General features: G+C 33.4%; 1 protein-coding gene across 1 annotated transcript in view; it reads right to left on the bottom strand.

Annotated features, from left to right (window-relative positions):
• Positions 1-1,521: 1,521 nt before the first annotated feature.
• The window catches only part of LOC115875037 (protein obstructor-E-like), a 32,519-nt gene continuing 9,539 nt past the window's right edge, over positions 1,522-24,501 (bottom strand). Inside the window, exons 2-7 of the mRNA XM_030890375.1 lie at positions 22,611-22,820; positions 6,440-6,542; positions 6,185-6,270; positions 3,226-3,336; positions 2,575-2,674; positions 1,522-2,015 (exon numbers count right to left, since the gene is read on the bottom strand). Of these exons, the coding sequence (XP_030746235.1) occupies positions 1,859-2,015; positions 2,575-2,674; positions 3,226-3,336; positions 6,185-6,270; positions 6,440-6,542; positions 22,611-22,820 (767 nt within the window). The 3' untranslated portion in view covers positions 1,522-1,858. The remainder of the gene's footprint in view (positions 2,016-2,574; positions 2,675-3,225; positions 3,337-6,184; positions 6,271-6,439; positions 6,543-22,610; positions 22,821-24,501) is intronic.

Genomic DNA, 24,501 nt, shown 5'->3' with positions numbered 1-24,501 from the left:
TTTTATGCGGAGTATACAAATCTGGAAAGATATTGTGTCAGGACTTGAATAATTGTAAAGCTGTAAAGGGATTTCAAAAATAATTACTTGTGCAGCGTGCTATGCAAAAAATGTGATAAAAAATGTAAAATAATGGAACAGCTTTTTTCTAGGAAGTTACCGGGTGAGTCTTAAATAAGTTCAAAAATTTTCAGGGCTGGTAGATCTCGATAAAAGAAACATATTTTCTCTTTAGCGTTTTTCAAATAATTCCAAAATAACAGAGTTATTTTACTTTGAAAAATAAAAAAATATATTTTTGGCTTCAATTTTGAGAAGCAGTGGATTTTTTGGGTTTCTTGGTTGTCTTATTATCAGAATATTATGTTTTTAACTAATAATCCAAAAATTTTTTGGCAAAAAATATTATAAACGATTTTTCTAGGGTCGAAATATACTACTCCTAAAAATATTTGCACTTAATTAAGACTCACCCTGTATATATAATATTTTATTGAATTTTATTATTAACCTTAAGTATGACTTTGAACACAATATCCTGTACATAAATTCATTAATTTAAAATAAAACATAAAAATTATTGGTAGTAGCCTAGAAACATGTTGAAATATATTAAATCGGAGTGTTTTTTTTTTAATTTAAATCACCCTGTATAATCTAATTCAATTAACATTAAAGAAAAACAACTTCAAGGGAAAATAAAACAAGAACAGTTTTTTTTATCAAATTTTATATATTTATTTTCTACACTACACGTAACATAATATTATAACAAAAACAATATTAACAAAAATAAATATTAATTTTTAAAGCCTAAATTCATTAATTTTACATTTCTTATTTTCTTTATAAGAAAAATTTCACACATTTTTTTTATTCCATTCAGTCACAAGGCCTCTCAAATGGTAAGAAAATATTTTTTTTTTATTTTTTTAGTAACCAAGCTTCTTTAAAGCTTTTAGATCCACATCTTTGTAGTAATCTTCACTATAAAAACAAGAAAATAGTTTTATATAGGGTGATTCACGACGGATGGTACTTTAGACGTTTATGGAGATAGGATTTTTTGGAAAATTTAGATTTTTACAAAAAGACACCTGGTCCATCTATCTAAAAAGTAAGAGAATATCCAAATTTTTTCTAGTTCTCCATTAGCATCTAACCTACCATGTGCTATGAATCATTTTGTATATTTATATCACATATATTTTTAAAGAAAAAGTGTTACGTTAGCACCAGATAGTGTTAGAGTATTATTACAAGATTTTTCATGCCAACATACAGAATTATTGTGTCTTAAAAATACCCCAGAAAATGAGAAACATGCTGTATGTACCTGATTTTTTTATATATGTGGCTGTTAACTGTACATAAGAGGGTGCAATAATGCAAGGATAAATGAAGGAATTGTAGGATATGAAATAAAAGATTTTTAAATTTTTGTATAAGTATATTTTTATTTATTTTTCTATTTTTATATAAAAAAAATCTTAATTTTGTACCGATTTTTTTCGGAATATAAAATAAAAAATCAACAAAGATTCGCTTTGTCACCTTAGAGACTGTCAAACAATATTCAAAACCTTAAACAAAGAAAAAATTAAATAAAAATCAAACAGAGTCGAATTTTTTTTGACAGTCCCTCAAAAACGTGTCTTTTTTCAGTTAAATTAAATTAAAAAAAATAACACGCCGTCTTTTTTCGGTATTCTACACGTAAAAATACCGATTCCACGCCACTGAAAGATGTTCGAAGAAAAAAGTAGGGGAAATGAAGGTAAAAAAGAACTAGGGAAGAAGTCTGTGGTAACGTGTCGTGTTTTTAGCACTGTGCGCAGCTTCCTGACGCATCGACGGTTTAGTTGGAAGGCTCAGGTGCGTTACGAGACGCAGGGGCGGGCCTAGGGGCTTTTTTAGGGGCGGAAGTGGCTCTGCTGGCGCTACTGGATTGAAGTCCGGCCAAAAGTTCGCTCTTGCGGATGCTCTTCAAGTCCAAGTCGCCATAGTAGTCCTCGCTGAAAGAGTTTTCGTTTGTTTTGTTGGATTTTTTCGACTAGAGTAGGTTTTGGGGTGGTTTTTTGGGGGGAGTGCGGTGTTGATTTGTGATTATTTTAGTCACAGAGAAGAGAAGAAGAAGTTAAATGGTGAAGTTAGAGGTTAATATTAGTGTAACCAGTACAAAAATTTGATTTAGCTGTATGAAAAGGAAAAAAATAAAATGTAAAATACAGGAAAATTAATAAAAGTTGGCGTAAAAAAAGTAACCGTGGCAACATACATTTCTCAAATATTTTGATGACGTGAACGCCAACTTCTATTAATATTTTCCTGTATGTACTATTCTGAAGTACTTCCAAATATACACAGAGAAGAAAGTATTTACTCAGTTACTAGGTACTGCTTACACTACTTAACATACTATTACATAGATAGAAAGTTCAGATAATTTAAATTTGTTAATTTATTTAGAAGAATTTTTGTGCATAACAAGTAAAAATTATTAGTTTTTTTAATAAAAAAAAGTGTGAAGATCCACAGGATAAATTATTATTAAAAAAAAATGGTGAAACTTACCATCCGGGGACATCTTCTGGATCTTCACAGTTACCAGTACCATCGGCGTCACCGATTTTGAACACTGTACCAATTGGGCAACCGTATTCCCGGGCTTGTCCTAAACAAAACGTCATAGTTGTCAAAAATCAAACTCTAAACCAGTTACAAAATTACTAGAGTATACAGGGTGATCCGAACTGTATTCCGGAATTTGGAGAAAATCGAAATAAAAATGAAACTTCTACACCCTGTATCTCCGAAACTAAGCATTTTAGGATATACATTTATACGAACTTTTTTACTTATTTTCATGTATATAGAATACAGTCCGGACCACCCTGTATATTTTTTTTAACAGTTACATTGATAAAAATCAAAAAATATTTTCTTTGAAGAATGTACGAGGGTATTTTGAAGAGTTTCTGACCACACGAATGAAGGAAACATAACAGGATTACGAGGGTTGTCTTATATTTTGCATATAGAGGTTGAAAAAACAGTAGATATATTTTAAACACTATTGTTTTTCGAAATATCTTGCGGCGCCTACTCTCTTTTTATACGCAAAATATAAAAGACAACCCTAGAATAGACGAATACAGGGTGAAGTCAAAAACTATCCAGACTCCCCTCAAAGTTTTTGGTCAAAAAAAACAAATTTTTCCTTACCTTCCAGACAGATGTAGTACTTCCTGCAGTCGTCAGGATGCGCGTGTCTGCTGAACGATCCAGCATTGCTGACTTCGCCTGCTGCGGGACATGTGAAACCTCCTGCTACCTCTGAAACCGGTAAGTATATTGTTGTCAAGACTAAGGGAGGGCACTCAATTTTGAATTTGGATATCTGTTTATGTTTTTTGGGTCCACTATGTACAAGAGTAGTTGTTTTGTAAGTGTCTTTGTGGTTGTGATAGATAATATCATGCAAGTGAAGATTGAATAACAGAAAATAAAAATGAAAGTTTTGTTAGCCGATTGCAATGTACAGGGTGTCCCACTAAGAATAGCTCTCGGCTGTATCTCGGAAAGTATTGGCCGTAGCGGCTGCGGAAAAAAATATTTATAACTAAAGAGACTATGGGAAATTGCTGGAAATTATTTTCAAGTTTGTAGAACGACCGCTAAGGGGCGCAACTGCATCAAAAAATAAGAAAATGGAGTTTTTACACAATTTTGCCTAGATAAGGTGTACTATAAGTAACAGCTTCATAATCTTCAGTAAATTTTGAATATTTTTTGTTAGAACCATTTTTTCCTATCTACCAAAATAAAGTGGTGGGGAAAGGTTAGATCTGTTTTTATTTGAATATTAATAACTCTGGACTCGATGATCGGAATCCAACAAACGAGGGCTCGTTTAAAAGAGCGTTTCTTACTCCATATTGTACCATATAAACAATAATAATAAGCTTATGAACGTAGACGCTAGGGGGCGTTGTCTTACAATTTAACAAACATTGCGCGTTTTTTCAAAAAAAAAATAAATGCAATAGTATATGTAATTTTAGCTGACAGTAAAGAGTAGTAAAAGCTCAAAAAGACAGCGAAAACCGTATCTTGATATCTTCCTTCAAACCGAAGATATTAGCAAAATTATAATAAATACCAAAAAATAAGCCCTTAATTACCTTATTTTTACAACACGGTATCAGTAGCCCTCTTGATTATACCCATTCTAACCTAAAAATAAGATAGAAACAGTTAGTTTATTTTAAAATCGACGATATACAAGAATATCATAATATATATTGAAATAATAAAAATATTAATAATAGTGATTTAAATGCTTTTATTATTTGAAGTAGTTGAAGTTGTTGACATTTTGAAAAAGCAATCAAAAGATAAAAAACGCTGCTAAGACTATCAAAATGTTGATCTAATAACAATTTGACGTTTATACTATTACGTCAAAAGCAACTTTTTTCCAAAGCCTACCATGACTTAACTGAATCATCGTTTCTTGTTCACTATTATTAATATTTTAATTATTAGATATTAATACATCTGGTATTATGGTATTCTGGTATTTCGTCAATTTTAAAATAAACTAATTGTTCTATCTTATTTTTTTGTTAGAATGGGCCTAATCAAGAGGGCTACTGATACTGTATTGTAAAAATATGGTAATTAAGAGCTTATTTTTTGGTATTTATTATAATTTTGCTAATATCTTCGGTTTGAAAGAAGATATCAAGGTGCGGTTTTCGCTGACTTTTTAAGCTTTTACTACTCTTCACTATCAGCTAAAATAACACATACTATCGTATTAAATTTTTTTGAAAAAACGCGCTATGTTTGTTAAATTGTAAGAAAGCGCCCCCTAGCGTCTACGTTCAAAACCTTATTATTATTATTTTTATGGTATAATATAGAGTAAGAAACGCTCTTTTAAACGAGCCCTCGTTTGTTGGATTCTGATCTTCCAGTCCGGAGTTATTATCATTTAAATAAATATAGATCTAATCTTCCCCCACCACTTTACTTTAGCAGATAGGGGAAAATGGCTCTAACAAAAAAAATCCAAAATTTACTGAAGATTATGAAGCTATTATTTATAGTACCCATTATCTAGGCAAAACTCTGTAAAAAACTATTCTCTTATTTTCCATAGCAGTTGCGCCACCTAGCGGCCGTTTTACAAACTTGAAAATAATTTCCAGCAATTTCTCATAGCCTCTTTAGTTATAAATATTTTTTTCCGCACGCCCTATGGCTAATACTTTCCGAGATACAGCCGAGAGCTATTCTTAATGGGACACCCGGTATATTGGATAAATTTTATGCAATATTTACAAAAAGTCTCTTAATCTGTGTAAGGAAAATATGTTTGTACCAGAGGTAGAGAGAACTCATAGAAACAAAGTTATATGTAATTTACTTATTAATCCAAACCAAAAAACAAATGTTTTTGACTCATTTACATGCCAATACAATGTGTCAAAAAATATGGTACAAAGAAAAACTAAAAGCATCTATATATTTTACAAATGTAAATAAAATAAATCTCTATATACAATCAAACTAAAATATAGATACATTTATATGGTAAAAAGTTTGTATTTCAGTCTAAGATATATATTTTTTTAAATAAAAATCTACAAACCAAGACACCAAATGTTTCTGTGGACTAATTTCATTCTACATGCCAATTGAATTCATGCCAATAGAGAGTGTGCCAAAAATAAAGGAAAAGTAATGGAATGTATGTAACATATGAAAATATATACATATATACAATATCTCTGAGTCGATCATGCAAATAAAACCAGTTCTAATTGGAGGGAATTGCAGGAAATAGCAGTTAGCGTTTACCGCATTTTAAGACAGGCAGCTTTCACGCTAACGCAGCGTTCTGATTTTTCCGTAATATGCATGTCAGTAGGTATAAATAACGAGGTAGGGATGTAAAAAGCTATCGATAAATTTTTATATCGATAGATTTTAATGTTTTTATTTTTTTTTATTTGAACAGAGATAATGATCTCATACGTTCATTCCTCGCTAGTATACATCAGAAAAAATTATCGATACTTAAAAAAAATCGTATCGATATTTTAAAATATCGATATTTTCATACATCCCTAGATGCTGCTAAATCCTGCAATTATCAGCAGGAATCCTTACTCACCCTCGTTTTTGCATTCAGGGACTTGATCAGCCCACATGCATACCCTGGCTTCTCTGTCGTAGGCTAATCCAGGAGAACACTGATACCTATAAATTGTAAAAAATAATATTTATGTTCTTTAATTATTATTGTATTCAATTGAGGATAAATAGCATCTAAGGCTCAGTGATTGATTTTAAGTACTATTTTTTTAAGCAATGCACTTATATACTTATTTTTCGATTTTTTTTAAGTTTTGACTCTGGATAAGCTTACCTGGATGCTTCTCCGTTCCAACAGTTCCAGAAAACGTCACATTTGGCCTCATCAGGGAAAATGCCGTACAGCCTTTCACAATGTGTCGTTGAAATTGGTGGTTCTGAAAGCAAAAAAAGAAGTTTTATTATATAACACCCTGTACACGTGGATTATTACTATTAAGTATTCTATAATCCTTCTTGGATTAATCATGTAGATATTTACATAATGTCTATAATCATAGTTTTATGTGTTTTATTTTTGTTTTTTTAATTGAAAAAGAAAACTTTAAAATTAGTAGGTAATCCTGAAAGGAAAGTGAAAATTATATAAAACGCTAGGAATATTATTAAAGACATATTTAAAAGATAGATCAGTAATATACGAGTTTAAATGTTAATAACTCCGGACTGGATGATCAGAATCCAACAAACGAGGGCTCGTTTAAAAGAGCCTTTCTTACTCTATATTATACCATAAAAATAATAATTATAAGGTTTTGAACGTAGACGCTAGGGGGCGCTTTCTTAAAATTTAAAAAACATAGCGCGTTTTTTCAAAAAATTAAATACGACAGTATGTGTTATTTTAGCTGATAGCAAAGAGTAGTAAAAGCTTAAAAAGTCAGCGAAAACCGCATCTTGATATCTACTTTCAAACCGAAGATATTAGCAAAATTACAATAAATACAAAAAAATAAGCCCTTAATTACCTTATTTTTACAATGCAGTATCAGTAGCCTTCTTGATTAGGCTCATTCTAATAAAAAATACGATAGAAATAGTTAGCGGTCGTTCTACGAATTTGAAAATCATTTCCAGCAATTTCCCATAGCCTCTTTAGTTACAAATATTTTTTTCCACAGCCGAGAGCTATTCTTAATGGGACACCCTGTACATACATTGACTTGTCTTGAACCAACATGTAAAAGCAAAATGTAATCAATCCGTGTGTTTATTTACAGTTTCTTTTGACCACTAATACCTGTAAAAAACTTTGGTAACCGTCAATTTATAATTTTCAGTTTTACGACCGACTGAGATATTGGCGGTTGAGTTTTTTCAATCATGTGATCAGTAATTCATCTACTAATAGTATTTTAACTATTAGAACATTGATATTGTTTTCGAAATATAAGGTATTCCATATTACCCGAAATTACTCTATTAACATTTTTGATCAAATCTGTAACATTTAAACCATAATCACCCATATACAGAACGTTTCACAAAATAAGAAGAAAAAATCGGTACGATTTCTTAATGAAATTATATAACCGATCTTGTTGCAAGAGTGTATGTTTAGGTTTTGCGACCCAAATTCAAAAACCGGTCTGTATCTGTTACTTTTCATTTTATTGGCTTATTGTGAAACCACATCTCATCTTTCCACTGTATCGGTTGATTGTACTCAAATAAAATGGTACTATAGAAAGGAATAACATACATTTAGTAGACGTAAATCAAAAGGCGTTTCTATAGCAATATAATATTTCATTCTTTGATAGATGGTTATTATTAATTTTGATTAAGGTCAAATTTTTTGCTGTTAATGTATCACATTTTCCTATAACTATTATCACCCTTTCCATAGCATTGAATTATAGTTATGTATGATACTATTCTGTTATCTTACATATAAGTCACGCTGGGAAATGTTTAGCTAATTTTCTCAAGTGACTTATATGTTATAACATACGAGTGCTATACAAAATTTTATCCAACAGCAAAACTGTTTCATGTCCAATCTCTAATGAATAATTGATTTAAAAGGATCTATATCAGTTCGACTTTCATTGTTGCGAATTAATAAATTATCAGTGTGCGTTTATGTTACTATGCAATATACAGGGTGAGTTTTTCCTACGATGTTCTTTATGGGTATCTCGGAAACTACTGGAGATAGAGAGTCGGTTAAATGGGGAAAGAATTGCAGTTTTGTGGGGTCATAAATAAATATGCGCCTTTCAGATTTTTGAAAAAGTTCATGGCTTACTAGATATTTCGAAAAACACTAATTTTGGCTATTTTAAAAATTATCCCTAATTCCATTATAAGCTATTTTAGACAAAAAGTTTTCAGATAAAAGTTGTAGATAATCACATCCTTAATGAGATTGTGTCCTCAGTTTTTTTCTAAAGCCTGTCATTTTTGATATATGACACAAACATATGTTTTTTTAAATGGAAACCATAGCTGGCCATGACATCATAAAAAGCGCCATTTTTTAAGCTTTTCAGCGGTATAAGCTATAATATGTTTTTTAAAAATTACTGAGTTATAGCCAATTCTTATAATTTTTAAACAATTTCACTTAGTTAGCCATGGAAACAAGTTTAATCATCTTTGCTCCTCAGAAATGTAAAGCTGTCACATCCAAACTTGGTAAATTAAAATAAACAAAAATTGTAAAATGAATTTTCAAATGAAGAAAAGCTTGTAGGATTATTGGTTCAACTTTTCTTGGCCATACATTTTCGAGGGATACGTTGACCGGTGAATGTTACGTTTTTTGGAGAACGGGTTTTAAGACATGTTTGAAAAGCTAAATTTATTTATAGCCAATTTTATCTTTCTAGACTAATTTCACTTAGATTGTATGGTATTCACTTCTGTTATGATTTATAACTTATAAAAAGTCAGAATATATTATTAAACGGTTCTTTACAATTTACATTACACAAACTAAAACTTAAAAAAATAATATCACTACATACATTTTAAGTTATTTTAGAAAATGTTCAAAAAAAACCGCCATTGTTTTGAGTTGCATCTTTTAAAAATGAATTACTACCTATTCTCAGAGAAGGACCGGTCGACTTAATTAAACTTCTCTCGTAGCACCACAACGAGTGCGTCTCTTAATTCATATTTTTTTTTTAAACTTTATTGTTAACCATACTGCATAAAAAATCTAAAATGTATAGATCAGGTGATCGCGGAGGCTCATGCAATTGGTCCACCTCTTCCTAGCCCTGAGTTTGCATTCAATTTCTTTCGTTATGGGGGAGGGGGATTATAATGAAAGTCATGTTGGAACCACTCTATTGATGCGCGAGTATCTAAATGCTCTTCTTCACTTGAAAAATTCATATTTACAATTTTTGTTTATTTTAATTTACAAAGTTTGGATGTGACCGCTTCACATTTCTGAGAGCAACGGCGATTGAACCTGTTTCCATGGCTAACTAAATGAAATTGTTTAAAAATAATAAGAATTGGCTACAACTCAGTAATTTTTCGAAGAAAACATATTGTAGCTTATATCTTAAGGGAAAGGGAAAGAAGAAAGACTGACAGAGATGCTCCAGAATATGACACCTTAAATAAAACAACTAAAAGAGAAATAAGAAAAGATCTTAGGGATTATAAGAGAAACCAAATTTTGGAAACAATTGAAAACAATAGAAGCATGAAAGTGTTAAGACGCAAGCAAATGCGCGGAAAACAAAAAATAATAAAAATAAGAAACACACATGGCACTATAACATGAAATTAGAAATGAAATTCACAAATTCTACGAACAACTTTATCAGTCTGTTATACCAAACAAAGATAGAGTACAAAAACACAGCACAAACGTAGGATCAGAAGATATGCCAGAAATATCAACCACAGAAATTAAATACGCACTTCAACAAATAAAAAATGGCAAAAGCCCAGGAGAAGATCGTATTACACCTGAAATGCTGAAGATGGGCGGAAAACCATTAGTGGATACCATGGAAGTATTGTTAAATAAATGTCTGATGGAGGGTAGAATCCCGGACGCATGGAAAAACGCAGAAATTGTGCTATTATACAAAAAAGGAGATTTTACAAATATAGAGCATTATAGACCAATAAGCCTTCTTTCGCATCTATACAAGCTCTTTACTAGGATTATCAACAACCGACTGTCTACGAAACTAGATTCCTATCAGCCAATAGAACAGGCAGGCGTTCGAAAAGGTTTTAGTACCATCGATCATCTACAAACAATTAAAACAGTCATTGAAAAAACAACAGAATACAATATACCTCTACATTTGGCCTTTGTAGACTACGAAAAAGCCTTTGACAGCATCGAAACCTGGTCATTTCTAGCTGCAATAGAGGACGCGAGAATTGATTCCAGATATTATTCCATTATTAAAAATATCTATGATAGTGCAACCTTCCAAGTTAAATTAGATGATGACCTCAAAACAGAAAAAATACTACTCGGCAAGGGCGTGAGACAAGGAGATACCATCTCTCCCAAGTTATTTACACTGGCACTGGAAAATGTCTTCAAGAAATTAGAATGGGAAAATAGAGGTCTAAACATCGATGGGGTACACCTTAGCCATCTGAGGTTCGCAGACGATATTGTCTTGCTGAGCACCGACATTCAAGAACTAAACACCTGCTAAATGAGCTAAATGACCAATCCCAGAAAATTGGCTTTAAAATGAATTTGAAAAAGACCAAGATAATGAGCAACAATATCCATAACATTACCGTTGACAACGTTATTATTGAAAACGTAGACCATTATATATATATTTAGGTCATAAAATCAAGCTGGGCAAGGAAAACCAAAATACGGAGATCAAACGCAGGATCCATTTGGCATGGGTAGCATTTGGAAATATGAGCAATATTTTCAAGGATAAAAAGGTGCCCATGAACCTAAAGAAAAAAGCTTACGACAGCTGCATTCTACCTGTGCTTACGTATGGCTTAGAGACTATGTCAATTACTCGAAAAACAGCAGAACAAATACGAGTAGCACAAAGAGCCATGGAAAGAATCATGTTGGGAGTCAATATTAGAGAAAAAAATACGGAATACCCACATACGTCAAAAAACAAAATTAATAGATGTCGTTAAAAGAGTGGCAAGTCTGAAGTGGCAATGGATAGGACATGTGGCAAGACAGGATTCAGACCGATGGCCCCAAAAAGTAATCCTATGGAGACCTAGGGAAACAACCAGGAGTATGGGCCGACCAAAAAAGAGATGGGTCGATGACGTCAGGGCAGTGGCGGGAAGACAATGGATAAGATTGGCTAGAGATCGCAAAGCATGGAAAAACCTAGAAGAGGCCTATATCCAACACTGGATGGAACCAGGCTGAGAAAGAAGAAGAAAGAAGAAGCTTATATCTATAAAAAGCTTAAAAAATGGCGCTTTTTATGAAATCATTGCCAACTATGGTTTACATTTAAAAAAAACATATATTTGTGTTATATCTCAAAAATGACAGGCCTTCGAAAAAAACGGAGGATACAATCTAATTAAGGATGTGATTATCTACCACTGTTATCTGAAAACGTTTTGTCTAAAATAGATTATAATGGAATTAGGGACAATTTTTAAAATAGCCAAAATTTGTTTTTTTTTCGAAATATCTAGTAAGCCATGAAGTTTTTCATAAATCTGAAAGGCGCATATTTATGACCGCACAAAACTGCAATTCTTTTCTCATTTAACCGACTCTCTATCTCCAGTAGTTTCCGAGATACCCATAGAGAATATCGTAGGAAACTCACCCTGTATATGATCTATCCTGCAACTCCCAGTGGACGATATGCCAAGAACGTACAACTTTGACAAACATGTCAATGTAGTATTGAGCAATAAGAAGGATTGGAAGAGCGAAACGCTTGCCCAGCAGTTAAAAGACCATACCATAACTTGGTATACTGATGCTTCCAAAACCAATACGGGAAGAGGGATCGGAGTGTTTGGGCCGAGAGCTAATTACTCCGAAGCAATGGGCACTTACCCTAGTATCCTACAGGCAGAAATCTACGCTATCGAGAGATGCGTACAACTTATCTTAGATAGGAACTATCGGAAACAAGAAATAGCCATCTTATCTGATAGCCAAGCAGCGTTAAAGGCGATCAACTCAGTATCAATCAATTCGAAATTGGTCAAAGAATGCATAGAGAAGCTGAATAAATTAGGCAAAGAAAACAAAGTCCTCCTACACTGGGTGCCTGCTCACCAAGGGATAGAAGGCAATGAAAAAGCAAATAATCTAGCTAGGAAAGCAGCGAACACTCCACTAACTGAACCAGAACCGTTCTGCTTTCCAAGTGGTAACCAACTCAAGGCGGAACTCAAGAACTTGGAAGATTCCATCCGCAACCTGGAATGGAAATTTTCCAATGGTCTAAGACACTCGAAGAAGTTTCTGAGGGCTTATGATGAAGAAAAATCACAGATCTTCCTGGGTCTGAGTAAGAACAATCTTCGGATTGTCACGGGGTTTTTAACAGGACACTGTCTCCTCAACGAACACCTCAGTAGATTGAAACTAAGAAGAAACGGCGAATGCAGATTCTGTGGGGAAGATGGGGAAACACCAGTACACCTCATCACTGAGTGCGCCGAGACGACAACCATTCGTGCCATGAATTTTGGTACGACTGATATTGGAGATGGAGAACTACCCTGTATAAAACCGTCCCAGATACTGGCTTTTGTCAAAGCCCTGGGACTGTATGATGAGTTATGATTCAAGAAAGGGGGACACAATGGATCTGTAAGGTCGAAGTGATTAACCCCCTCCCATTCATTCTAAATTCTAAAAAAATATGATCTAGGATCAAAACAAATCAATGTATATTATTAGTCTATATCTTTTTATAGAATATAATTTATAATAGAACCAGCAAGATTAAAAAACTTTAGAAAGCTCTAATTTAAAAATAAAATATCTTACCAAGTTCTGCCCTGTCACCACAGTCGACGTTATGAATATAATCACAGTTCTCTGTCAAAAATTTTGGATCGCTGGCGTCAAAAGCCAATCCATTTCCACACGTCTTCAACTCGGCAGCGTTGTTGTCACATTTCCAGTACTTGTCACACGACCTGCTGTGTGGATAGAACCCAAAATCGTCCGGGCATTTGAAGCTTTCTTGTGCAAAAGCTGCAAAAAGAAGAAAATCTTAAATCAGTACCTGTGAACACCTAAATTTAACGTATCCGGCAATAGTGCGTCGAGCATCTGTACCTCCTAAAATAAAAAACTTGGAAATTCTGTTTTAAGTGCAGACCTAAAGTAAAGATGAATTTCAGGAAAATATTTAAATTCTATAGGGTGGCTCAAAAAAGTATGAGTGGATCGGGATGATTTTTTTTAATTAAAACGCCTTGTATATTATTACATTTTTGGCTTTGTTTTAGATCACTTTACATAATAAAAAATTATTATAAATACAAGAACTTTCCTGAAAGTTAGATGGTCTAAAATTTCTTTGCTATAAATATCGTAATCATAAATCATACAGGATGTTCAAAATTCTACGCCAAACTTTCTAAAATATAAAATATTTTTTCTTTGTTTTTTTTAAATTGAACACCCTGTATATTATTTTTTATTATATGGTGAATTAAAAAATAACCATTTTTTGTATTTAAAGTATTTCAAATTTTTAATGGTTTTGTAGATACAATATTATTTCACTCTCTCAATAAAGTAAAATACGAGAAAAAAATCATTGAGTGGATAAAAATTTACTGTGAAAAATGCCAAATATCTGCGAAACCGTTAAAAATGTTTGAAACACTTTAAATACAAAAAAAATCTATTGAAAAAAGAATATACAGGTTGTTCGTTTAAAAAAAACACAGAAAAATTATTTGATATTTTAGAAAGTTTGGCGTAGAATTTTGAACATCCTGTATGATTTAAGATTACCATATTTATAGCAAAAAATTACAGACCATCTAAAGTAAATACCTAATATAGTTTTGATTTCAGGACAGTGATGCGCCTTTCTTCTCTCTGGAACAACATGCGGCCCGTCTGGCTGCTCCATACCCGTTGCGTTCACTACTGCGCATCGGAAGAAGGTCCCTATATATTTTTTTTAATTTAGTCCTATAAATTCTAGTATCGCAGTGCGTAGAGTTTCCGACGAGGAACCGAGGATTCAGAGTTCGAATCCGGGTCAAGGCAAAGACTTTTTATTTTATTTCGTTTATATTCTGATAGAAAAGTATTAAATAATTCTGGTGATTCAAAAAAACAAATATTTAATACTTTACTATCAGAATATAAACGAAAATAAAATTTAAAAAACGTTGCCCAGACCCGGATTCGAACTCTGACTCCTCGCTTGATAGAAGCGAAACCTCTACGTTGAGCTATGGAGACTCGGTCGGTTTATATTCAATACTAGAATTTAAAGGACTAATAAAAATATAGAATATTCTTTCAATGCGCAGTAAGGAACGCAACGTTCACCGGCAGCCAGACGGGCCGCATGCTGTTTTACAGAGCATAGTAAAGATATATCAAAGAGCCAGACGTCTTAAAATACTTTAAAAAAATTACTTCGCACTTAAACAAAATTTCCAAATTTTTTTATTCTAGGAGCTACAGATGCTCGATGCACTATTGCCGGCCCTTGTATGGACGATCTAGATTGAGCCCAAAAAAATGTTCTTTGGGCGTGGTCCCTCAATAATTTTTTTTCCAAAGCTGACAGTCCTGAGGTAAGTATTGAACAACGGCCTTAAATGAAATTGTTTAAAATTCTGGTATGTGTGCTTTTCAGATATCTATAATAACGTGTTAAATACATATGGCGCAATACCGAAATGTCACTTTCCATTTTAATTTCTGTCGTGCATAAATTAGAGAGGTGAAATACCCTAAAATTACATTCACCGAGTGTCCCAAATAAAATAAAACACACCCACCAAATGTCAAAAGTTTTGTAATACACCTCAAAGGGATTGCATAAAAAAATTATGTGTGAAGAGAATTTGCAAAAGGTTTCTTGTCTATGCGACTGTTGATGTCTCCAGAGAATATTCTTATTTTCGATCTATAAAAGTGAAATTTTTTATATTACAATTGATTCTAAAATAATTTATACTATTTTAAAGTATATTCAATTTTTTGTATTTGCCCATTTTTTAATTTTAGCCATAAAAAGATTAATAAATACATACTATAAAAATATAAACACCTATAGTTCATATCGAATAAACTTCAAGTCATTAAGCTTGACCGGCACAGCGTTGCCTACCTTTACATATTTTCTTTTAATCAAAATATTTTAGAAAACAAAAATAAATTAATTATAAATATATATATAATATATTAAATATAAATTATATTTATATAAAATAATATATAAATATATTTTCACCACTGGCGTTCATAAGATAAAAGTATTACTTAAATTTTATGTTAATTTGTTGATAAGTTCCAAAAAATGGTTTTATTATTTTTTAAAATCAGTGACCGCAGGCGCCTTTAGGGCTTCGGCGCCGTCGTGCGCCGCACGACCTTGCCCATATGGACGCCACGTCCCTGTCTATCTGAGTTCCAAGGTAGGTGTATTTACTGCATGCACCTATCTCTATATATTTCTATCTAGATGTAGAGTTTCTGCTGCTTGGCCTATACATAAGTACCTAGTCTTAGACGTATTTACCGACAACCCCCACCTTTCATACAACAAAAGTCTTGTTGTCATAAATTGTAGGTCCTCCTTATCCTGGGGTACTACCACTTGATCATCTGCAAAGTGAAGGTTGTATAGAGTTGTTTCGTTGTTAATTGGTTTTCCCAGTCCCCTGCACGATCTTCTCCATTTTTCTAGGGCTTCGTTAAGATAGATCTTGAATAACATTGGGGATAGTAAGCAACTTTGTCGTAAGCCCTTAGTTACAGGAAAACTTACAGATGTGCGTCGTACCAAGTTTTATTCTTGATGTTGCCTCATTATATATCTGTTTAACTGCTTCTATCGCTGTGTTGTTTATTGAGGATCTTTCGAGTATTTTCCAGAGATTTTGGATCGGAACGGTGTCATACGCTTTTAATTATAAATATACAAACAGTTATTATTTACATCAACAAAACTCACTTTCTTAACAGCACTTAAAGGGCATAAAGTGCCATTACTACCACTTTCCCGTTCAAAAGATTCTAATAAAGTTGCGATGATATTTTACAGCTATTAAGCTATTTTGTACCACTTCGCTATCTGAAAGAGGTTCTAAAAAGAACAATGTTTGACTGTCTCCAGGTAACAGATGTCGTCCACAGAATCAAATCCCTCAAGTGTCAATGAGCAGGACACCTGTCAAGAAGGACGGACAACAGATGGAACCACAAAAATTACAGCATGGTACCCAGGAGGAATCAAGAGACCTAGAAGAATGAGATCTATCCTGAGATGGAACTATGATATTAGGAACATAGCAGGGATAACTTAGACCCGCATATACAATAGACCAACAATGGGCCCAATTAAAGGAAGACCATCTAAATACGTAAGGGAAGCTACACCATAATTGGAAATGATCACTGAATTAGTCAAACTGCATTAGTGAAACGGTCACTAAGAAAAAAAAACAGTGAGTCATCAATAATTTGCCAAAGACTTAAATATTTCGAAAAAACTTGAAGATGGGTATAGGATATTGTACAGGGTGGTCGAAATCGGTCTGTTTTAACAGAGAAAACCTATTTCCTGACTAGATAGAGCAAAACCGACATAGATGTCATGAGCTCGATTTCTGAGAAACGTTTAATGGCCTAAACCGCCTGTTCATATTTTCACTGTCAACCGAGAACCTTTTTTGAATTTTTTACCATTTGGATAATTGGTTTTGCTCTATCTAGTCAGTAAATAGGTTTTCTCTGTTAAAACAGACCAATTTCGACCACCCTGTACATAAAATATGTCTAGAATTTTCTGAAGAATCCAAAAATTGAATAAAATACAGGGTGTTATATTTAAAATAAGCAAGTTGGTATTTGTAACTCTTAGATGACATACTTTGTACAAAAAGTTTTTACTGCAAAAAATGCACAATAACAAATACTAATCGACGTGTCCGAGGGTTTTTTCGAAAACCCTCCCGTTTATTTATTATCGAATTTATTCCAGGTGGCAACACTGTAATATGTACTCGTAATATCCACTGCTAACGATTTAAAATAAAGAAAAGTATTTAACTTTTACTTTCAGCAACAATTTCAAGATTGCAAATTATCTCCCGGTCGTACTCGTATGTTGTAAAATATGCGGAACATGCTCAGGTACGACTAACCCACTCAGTACCAACCCACAGTCGTTACCTAAACATTTCGAAGTTATGTAAATTATTTATTAGAGAATATTAATAAACGCTTTGAGCAATTGATTAAGGTCAAATTTTTTGCTGTTAATGTATCACATTTTCCTATAACTATTATCACCCTTTCCATAGCATTGAATTATAGTTATGTATGATACTATTCTGTTATCTTACATATAAGTCACGCTGGGAAATGTTTAGCTAATTTTCTCAAGTGACTTATATGTTATAACATACGAGTGCTATACAAAATTTTATCCAACAGCAAAACTGTTTCATGTCCAATCTCTAATGAATAATTGATTTAAAAGGATCTATATCAGTTCGACTTTCATTGTTGCGAATTAATAAATTATCAGTGTGCGTTTATGTTACTATGCAATATACAGGGTGAGTTTTTCCTACGATGTTCTTTATGGGTATCTCGGAAACTACTGGAGATAGAGAGTCGGTTAAATGGGGAAAGAATTGCAGTTTTGTGGGGTCATAAATAAATATGCGCCTTTCAGATTTTTGAAAAAGTTCATGGCTTGCTAGATATTTCGAAAAACACTAATTTTGGCTATTTTAAAAATTATCCCTAATTCCATTATAAGCTATTTTAGACAAAAAGTTTTCAGATAAAAGTTGTAGATAATCACACATTTTTGATATATGACACCAAATGGAAACCATAGCTGGCCATGACATCATAAAAAGCGCCATTTTTTAAGCTTTTCAGCGGTATAAGCTATAATATGTTTTTTTCGAAAAATTACTGAGTTATAGCCAATTCTTATAATTTTTAAACAATTTCACTTAGTTAGCCATGGAAACAAGTTTAATCATCTTTGCTCTCAGAAATGTAAAGCTGTCACATCCAAACTTGGTAAATTAAAATAAACAAAAATTGTAAAAATGAATTTTTCAAATGAAGAAAAGCTTGTAGGATTATTGGTTCAACTTTTCTTGGCCATACATTTTCGAGGATACGTTGACCGGTGAATGTTACGTTTTTTGGAGAACGGGTTTTAAGACATGTTTGAAAAGCTAAATTTATTTATAGCCAATTTTTATCTTTCTAGACTAATTTCACTTAGATTGTATGGTATTCACTTCTGTTATGATTTATAACTTATAAAAAGTCAGAATATATTATTAAACGGTTCTTTACAATTTACATTACACAAACTAAAACTTAAAAAAATAATATCACTACATACATTTTAAGTTATTTTAGAAAATGTTCAAAAAAAACCGCCATTGTTTTGAGTTGCATCTTAAAAAATGAATTACTACCTATTCTCAGAGAAGGGACCGGTCGACTTAATTAAACTTCGTAGCACCACAACGAGTGTGCGTCTTCTTAATTCATATTTTTTTTTTTTTTTAAACTTTTATTGTTAACCATACCTCGTATAAAAATCTAAATGTATAGATCAGGTGATCGCGGGAGGGCTCATGCAATATCCACCCCTTCCTAGCCCTGAGTTTGCATTCATTTCCCTTTCGTTAGATTTAGACAGATTATTTACTGATATTTTATTTATTTATACAGATATTTCATTACTTCTGAGAGAGCAACGGCGATTGAACCTTGTTTCCATGGCTAACTAAATGAAATTATTTAAAAAATAATAAGAATTGGCTACAACTCAGTAATTTTCGAAGAAACATATTGTAGCTTATATCTTGCTAAGGGAAAGGGAAAGAAGAAAGACTGACAGAGATGCTCCAGAATATGACACTAAATAAAACAACTAAAAAGAGAAATAAGAAAAGATCTTAGGGATTATAAGAGAAACCAAATTTTGGAAACAATTGAAAACAATAGAAGTATACGAAAGTGTTAAGACGCAAGCAAATGCAAGGAAAAACAAAAAATAATAAAAATAAGAAACACATGGCACCATAACAACAGACAAACATGAAATTAGAAATGAAATTCACAAATTCTACGAACAACTCAAATTGTTATACCAAACAAAGATAGAGTACAAAAACACATCACAAACGTAGGATCAGAAGATATGCCAGAAATATCAACCACAGAAATTAAATACGCACTTCAACAAATAAAAAATGGCAAAAGCCCAGGAGAAGATCGTATTACACCTGAAATGCTGAAGATGGGCGGAAAACCATTAGTGGATGCCGTGGAAGTATTGTTAAATAAATGTCTGATGGAGGGTAGAATCCCGGACGCATGGAAAAACGCAGAAGTTGTGCTATTATACAAAAAAGGAGATTTTACAAATATAGAGAATTATAGACCAATAAGCCTTCTCTCGCATCTATACAAGCTCTTCACTAGGATTATCAACAACCGACTGTCTACGAAACTAGATTCCTATCAGCCAATAGAACAGGCAGGCTTTCGAAAAGGTTTTAGTACCATCGATCATCTACAAACAATTAAAACAGTCATTGAAAAAACAACAGAATACAATATACCTCTACATTTGGCCTTTGTAGACTACCAAAAAGCCTTTGACAGCATCGAAACCTGGTCATTTCTAGCTGCAATGGAGGACGCGAGAATTGATTCCAGATATTATTCCATTATTAAAAATATCTATGATAGTGCAACCTTCCAAGTTAAATTAGATGATGACCTCAAAACAGAAAAAATACTACTCGGCAAGGGCGTGAGACAAGGAGATACCATCTCTCCCAAGTTATTTACACTGGCACTGGAAAATGTCTTCAAGAAATTAGAATGGGAAAATAGAGGTCTAAACATCGATGGGGTACACCTTAGCCATCTGAGGTTCGCAGACGATATTGTCTTGCTGAGCACCGACATTCAAGAACTAAACACCATGCTAAATGAGCTAAATGACCAATCCCAGAAAATTGGCTTTAAAATGAATTTGAAAAAGACCAAGATAATGAGCAACAATATCCATAACATTACCGTTGACAACGTTATTATTGAAAACGTAGACCATTATATATATATTTAGGTCATAAAATCAAGCTGGGCAAGGAAAACCAAAATACGGAGATCAAACGCAGGATCCATTTGGCATGGGTAGCATTTGGAAATATGAGCAATATTTTCAAGGATAAAAAGGTGCCCATGAACCTAAAGAAAAAAGCTTACGACAGCTGCATTCTACCTGTGCTTACGTATGGCTTAGAGACTATGTCAATTACTCGAAAAACAGCAGAACAAATACGAGTAGCACAAAGAGCCATGGAAAGAATCATGTTGGGAGTCAATATTAGAGAAAAAAATACGGAATACCCACATACGTCAAAAAACAAAATTAATAGATGTCGTTAAAAGAGTGGCAAGTCTGAAGTGGCAATGGATAGGACATGTGGCAAGACAGGATTCAGACCGATGGCCCCAAAAAGTAATCCTATGGAGACCTAGGGAAACAACCAGGAGTATGGGCCGACCAAAAAAGAGATGGGTCGATGACGTCAGGGCAGTGGCGGGAAGACAATGGATAAGATTGGCTAGAGATCGCAAAGCATGGAAAAACCTAGAAGAGGCCTATATCCAACACTGGATGGAACCAGGCTGAGAAAGAAGAAGAAAGAAGAAGCTTATATCTCTAAAAAGCTTAAAAAATGGCGCTTTTTATGAAGTCATAGCCAACTATGGTTTCCATTTAAAAAAACATATGTTTGTGTCATATGTCAAAAATGACAGGCTTTAGAAAAAAACGAAGTACACAATCTCATTAAGGATGTCATTATCTACAACTTTTATCTGAAAACGTTTTGTCTAAAATAGATTATAATGGAATTAGGGACAACTTTCAAAATAACTGAAATTTGTTTTTTTCGAAATATCTAGTAAGCCATGCACTTTTTCAAAAATCTGAAAGGCGCATATTTATGACCCCACAAAACTGCAATTCTTTCCTCATTTAACCGACTCTCTATCTCCAGTAGTTTCCGAGATACCCATAGAGAACATCGTAGGAAACTCACCCTGTATATGATCTATCCTGCAACTCCCAGTGGACGATATGCCAAGAACGTACAACTTTGACAAACATGTCAATGTAGTATTGAGCAATAAGAAGGATTGGAAGAGCGAAACGCTTGCCCAGCAGTTAAAAGACCATACCATAACTTGGTATACTGATGCTTCCAAAACCAATACGGGAACCGGGATCGGAGTGTTTGGGCCGAGAGCTAATTACTCCGAACCAATGGGCACTTACGCTAGTATCCTACAGGCAGAAATCTACGCTATCGAGAGATGCGTACAACTTATCTTAGATAGGAACTATCGGAAACTAGAAATAGCCATCTTATCTGATAGTCAAGCAGCGTTAAAGGCGATCAACTCAGTATCAATCAATTCGAAATTGGTCAAAGAATGCATAGAGAAGCTGAATAAATTAGGCAAAGAAAACAAAGTCCTCCTACACTGGGTGCCTGCTCACCAAGGGATAGTAGGCAATGAAAAAGCAAATAATCTAGCTAGGAAAGGAGCGAACACTCCACTAACTGGACCAGAACCGTTCTGCTTTCCAAGTGGTAACCAACTGAAGGCGGAACTCAAGAACTTAGAAGACTCCATCCGCAACCTGGAATGGGAGTCTTGCAACGGTCTAAGACACTCGAAGAAGTTTCTGAGGGCTTACGACCAAGAAAAATCAAAGATCTTCCTGGATTTAAGTAAGAACAATCTTCGGATTGTCACGGGTTTTTTAACAGGACACTGTCTTCTCAATGGACATCTCAGTAGATTGAAACTAAGAAGAAACGGCGAATTCAGATTCTGTGGGGAAAATGGGGAAACACCAGAACACTTCATCACTGAGTGCGCCGAGACGACAACAATTCGTGCCATGAACTTTGATACGACTGATATTGGAGATGGAGAACTAACCTCTGTAAAACCGTCCCAGATACTGGCTTTTGTCAAGCCCTGGGACTGTATATTGAGTTATGATTCCAAGAAAGGGGATACAATGATCTGTAAGTATCGAAGCGATTAACCCCTCCCATCTATCATCTTCTAAATTTAAAAATATGATCTAGGATCAAAACAAATCAATGTATATTATTAGTCTATATCTTTTTATAGAATATAATTTATAATAGAACCAGCAAGATTAAAAAACTTTAGAAAGCTCTAATTTAAAAATAAAATATCTTACCAAGTTCTGCCCTGTCACCACAGTCGACGTTATGAATATAATCACAGTTCTCTGTCAAAAATTTTGGATCGCTGGCGTCAAAAGCCAATCCATTTCCACACGTCTTCAACTCGGCAGCGTTGTTGTCACATTTCCAGTACTTGTCACACGACCTGCTGTGTGGATAGAACCCAAAATCGTCCGGGCATTTGAAGCTTTCTTGTGCAAAAGCTGCAAAAAGAAGAAAATCTTAAATCAGTACCTGTGAACACCTAAATTTAACGTATCCGGCAATAGTGCGTCGAGCATCTGTACCTCCTAAAATAAAAAACTTGGAAATTCTGTTTTAAGTGCAGACCTAAAGTAAAGATGAATTTCAGGAAAATATTTAAATTCTATAGGGTGGCTCAAAAAAGTATGAGTGGATCGGGATAATTATTTTAAATAAAACGCCTTGTATATTATTACATTTTTGGCTTTGTTTTAGATCACTTTTTCTTTGCTATAAATATCGTAATCATAAATCATACAGGATGTTCAAAATTCTACGCCAAACTTTCTAAAATATAAAATATTTTTTCTTTGTTTTTTTTTAAATCGAACACCCTGTATATTATTTTTTATTATATGGTGAATTAAATAATCATTTTTTGTATTTAAAGTATTTCAAATTTTTAATGGTTTTGTAGATACAATATTATTTCACTCTCTCAATAAAGTAAAATACGAGAAAAAAATCATTGAGTGGATAAAAATTTACTGTGAAAAATGCCAAATATCTGCGAAACCGTTAAAAATGTTTGAAACACTTTAAATACAAAAAAAATCTATTGAAAAAAGAATATACAGGTTGTTCGTTTAAAAAAAACACAGAAAAATTATTTGATATTTTAGAAAGTTTGGCGTAGAATTTTGAACATCCTGTATGATTTAAGATTACCATATTTATAGCAAAAAAATTACAGACCATCTAAAGTAAATACCTAATATAGTTTTGATTTCAGGACAGTGATGCGCCTTTCTTCTCTCTGGAACAACATGCGGCCCGTCTGGCTGCCCATACCCGTTGCGTTCACTACTGCGCATCGGAAGAAGGTCCTATATATATTTTTTTAATTTAGTCCTATAAATTCTAGTATCGCAGTGCGTAGAGTTTCCGACGAGGAACCGAGGATTCAGAGTTCGAATCCGGGTCAAGGCAAAGACTTTTTTATTTTATTTTCGTTTATATTCTGATAGAAAAGTATTAAATAATTCTGGTGATTCAAAAAAAACAAATATTTAATACTTTACTATCAGAATATAAACGAAAATAAAATTTAAAAAAAACGTTGCCCAGACCCGGATTCGAACTCTGACTCCTCGCTTGATAGGCGAAACCTCTACGTTGAGCTATGGAGACTCGGTCGGTTTATATTCAATACTAGAATTTAAAGGACTAATAAAAATATAGAATATTCTTTCAATGCGCAGTAAGGAACGCAACGTTCACCGGCAGCCAGACGGGCCGCATGCTGTTTTACAGAGCATAGTAAAAGATATATCAAAGAGCCAGACGTCTTAAAATACTTTAAAAAAAATTACTTCGCACTTAAACAAAATTTCCAAATTTTTTATTCTAGGAGCTACAGATGCTCGATGCACTATTGCCGGCCCTTGTATGGACGATCTGATTGAGCCCAAAAAAAATGTTCTTTGGGCGTGGTCCCTCAATAATTTTTTTCCAAAGCTGACAGTCCTGAGGTAAGTATTGAACAACGGCCTTAAATGAAATTGTTTAAAATTCTGGTATGTGTGCTTTTCAGATATCTATAATAACGTGTTAAATACATATGGCGCAATACCGAAATGTCACTTTCCATTTTAATTTCTGTCGTGCATAAATTAGAGAGGTGAAATACCCTAAAATTAC

Source organism: Sitophilus oryzae, unplaced genomic scaffold, assembly GCF_002938485.1.
Source record: "Sitophilus oryzae breed Bouriz unplaced genomic scaffold, Soryzae_2.0 scaffold_1018_pilon_pilon, whole genome shotgun sequence".
NCBI lineage: Eukaryota > Metazoa > Arthropoda > Insecta > Coleoptera > Curculionidae > Sitophilus > Sitophilus oryzae.
The sequence above is the reverse complement of the archived record's forward strand: the minus strand, read 5'-3'. Positions and strand labels throughout refer to the sequence as shown.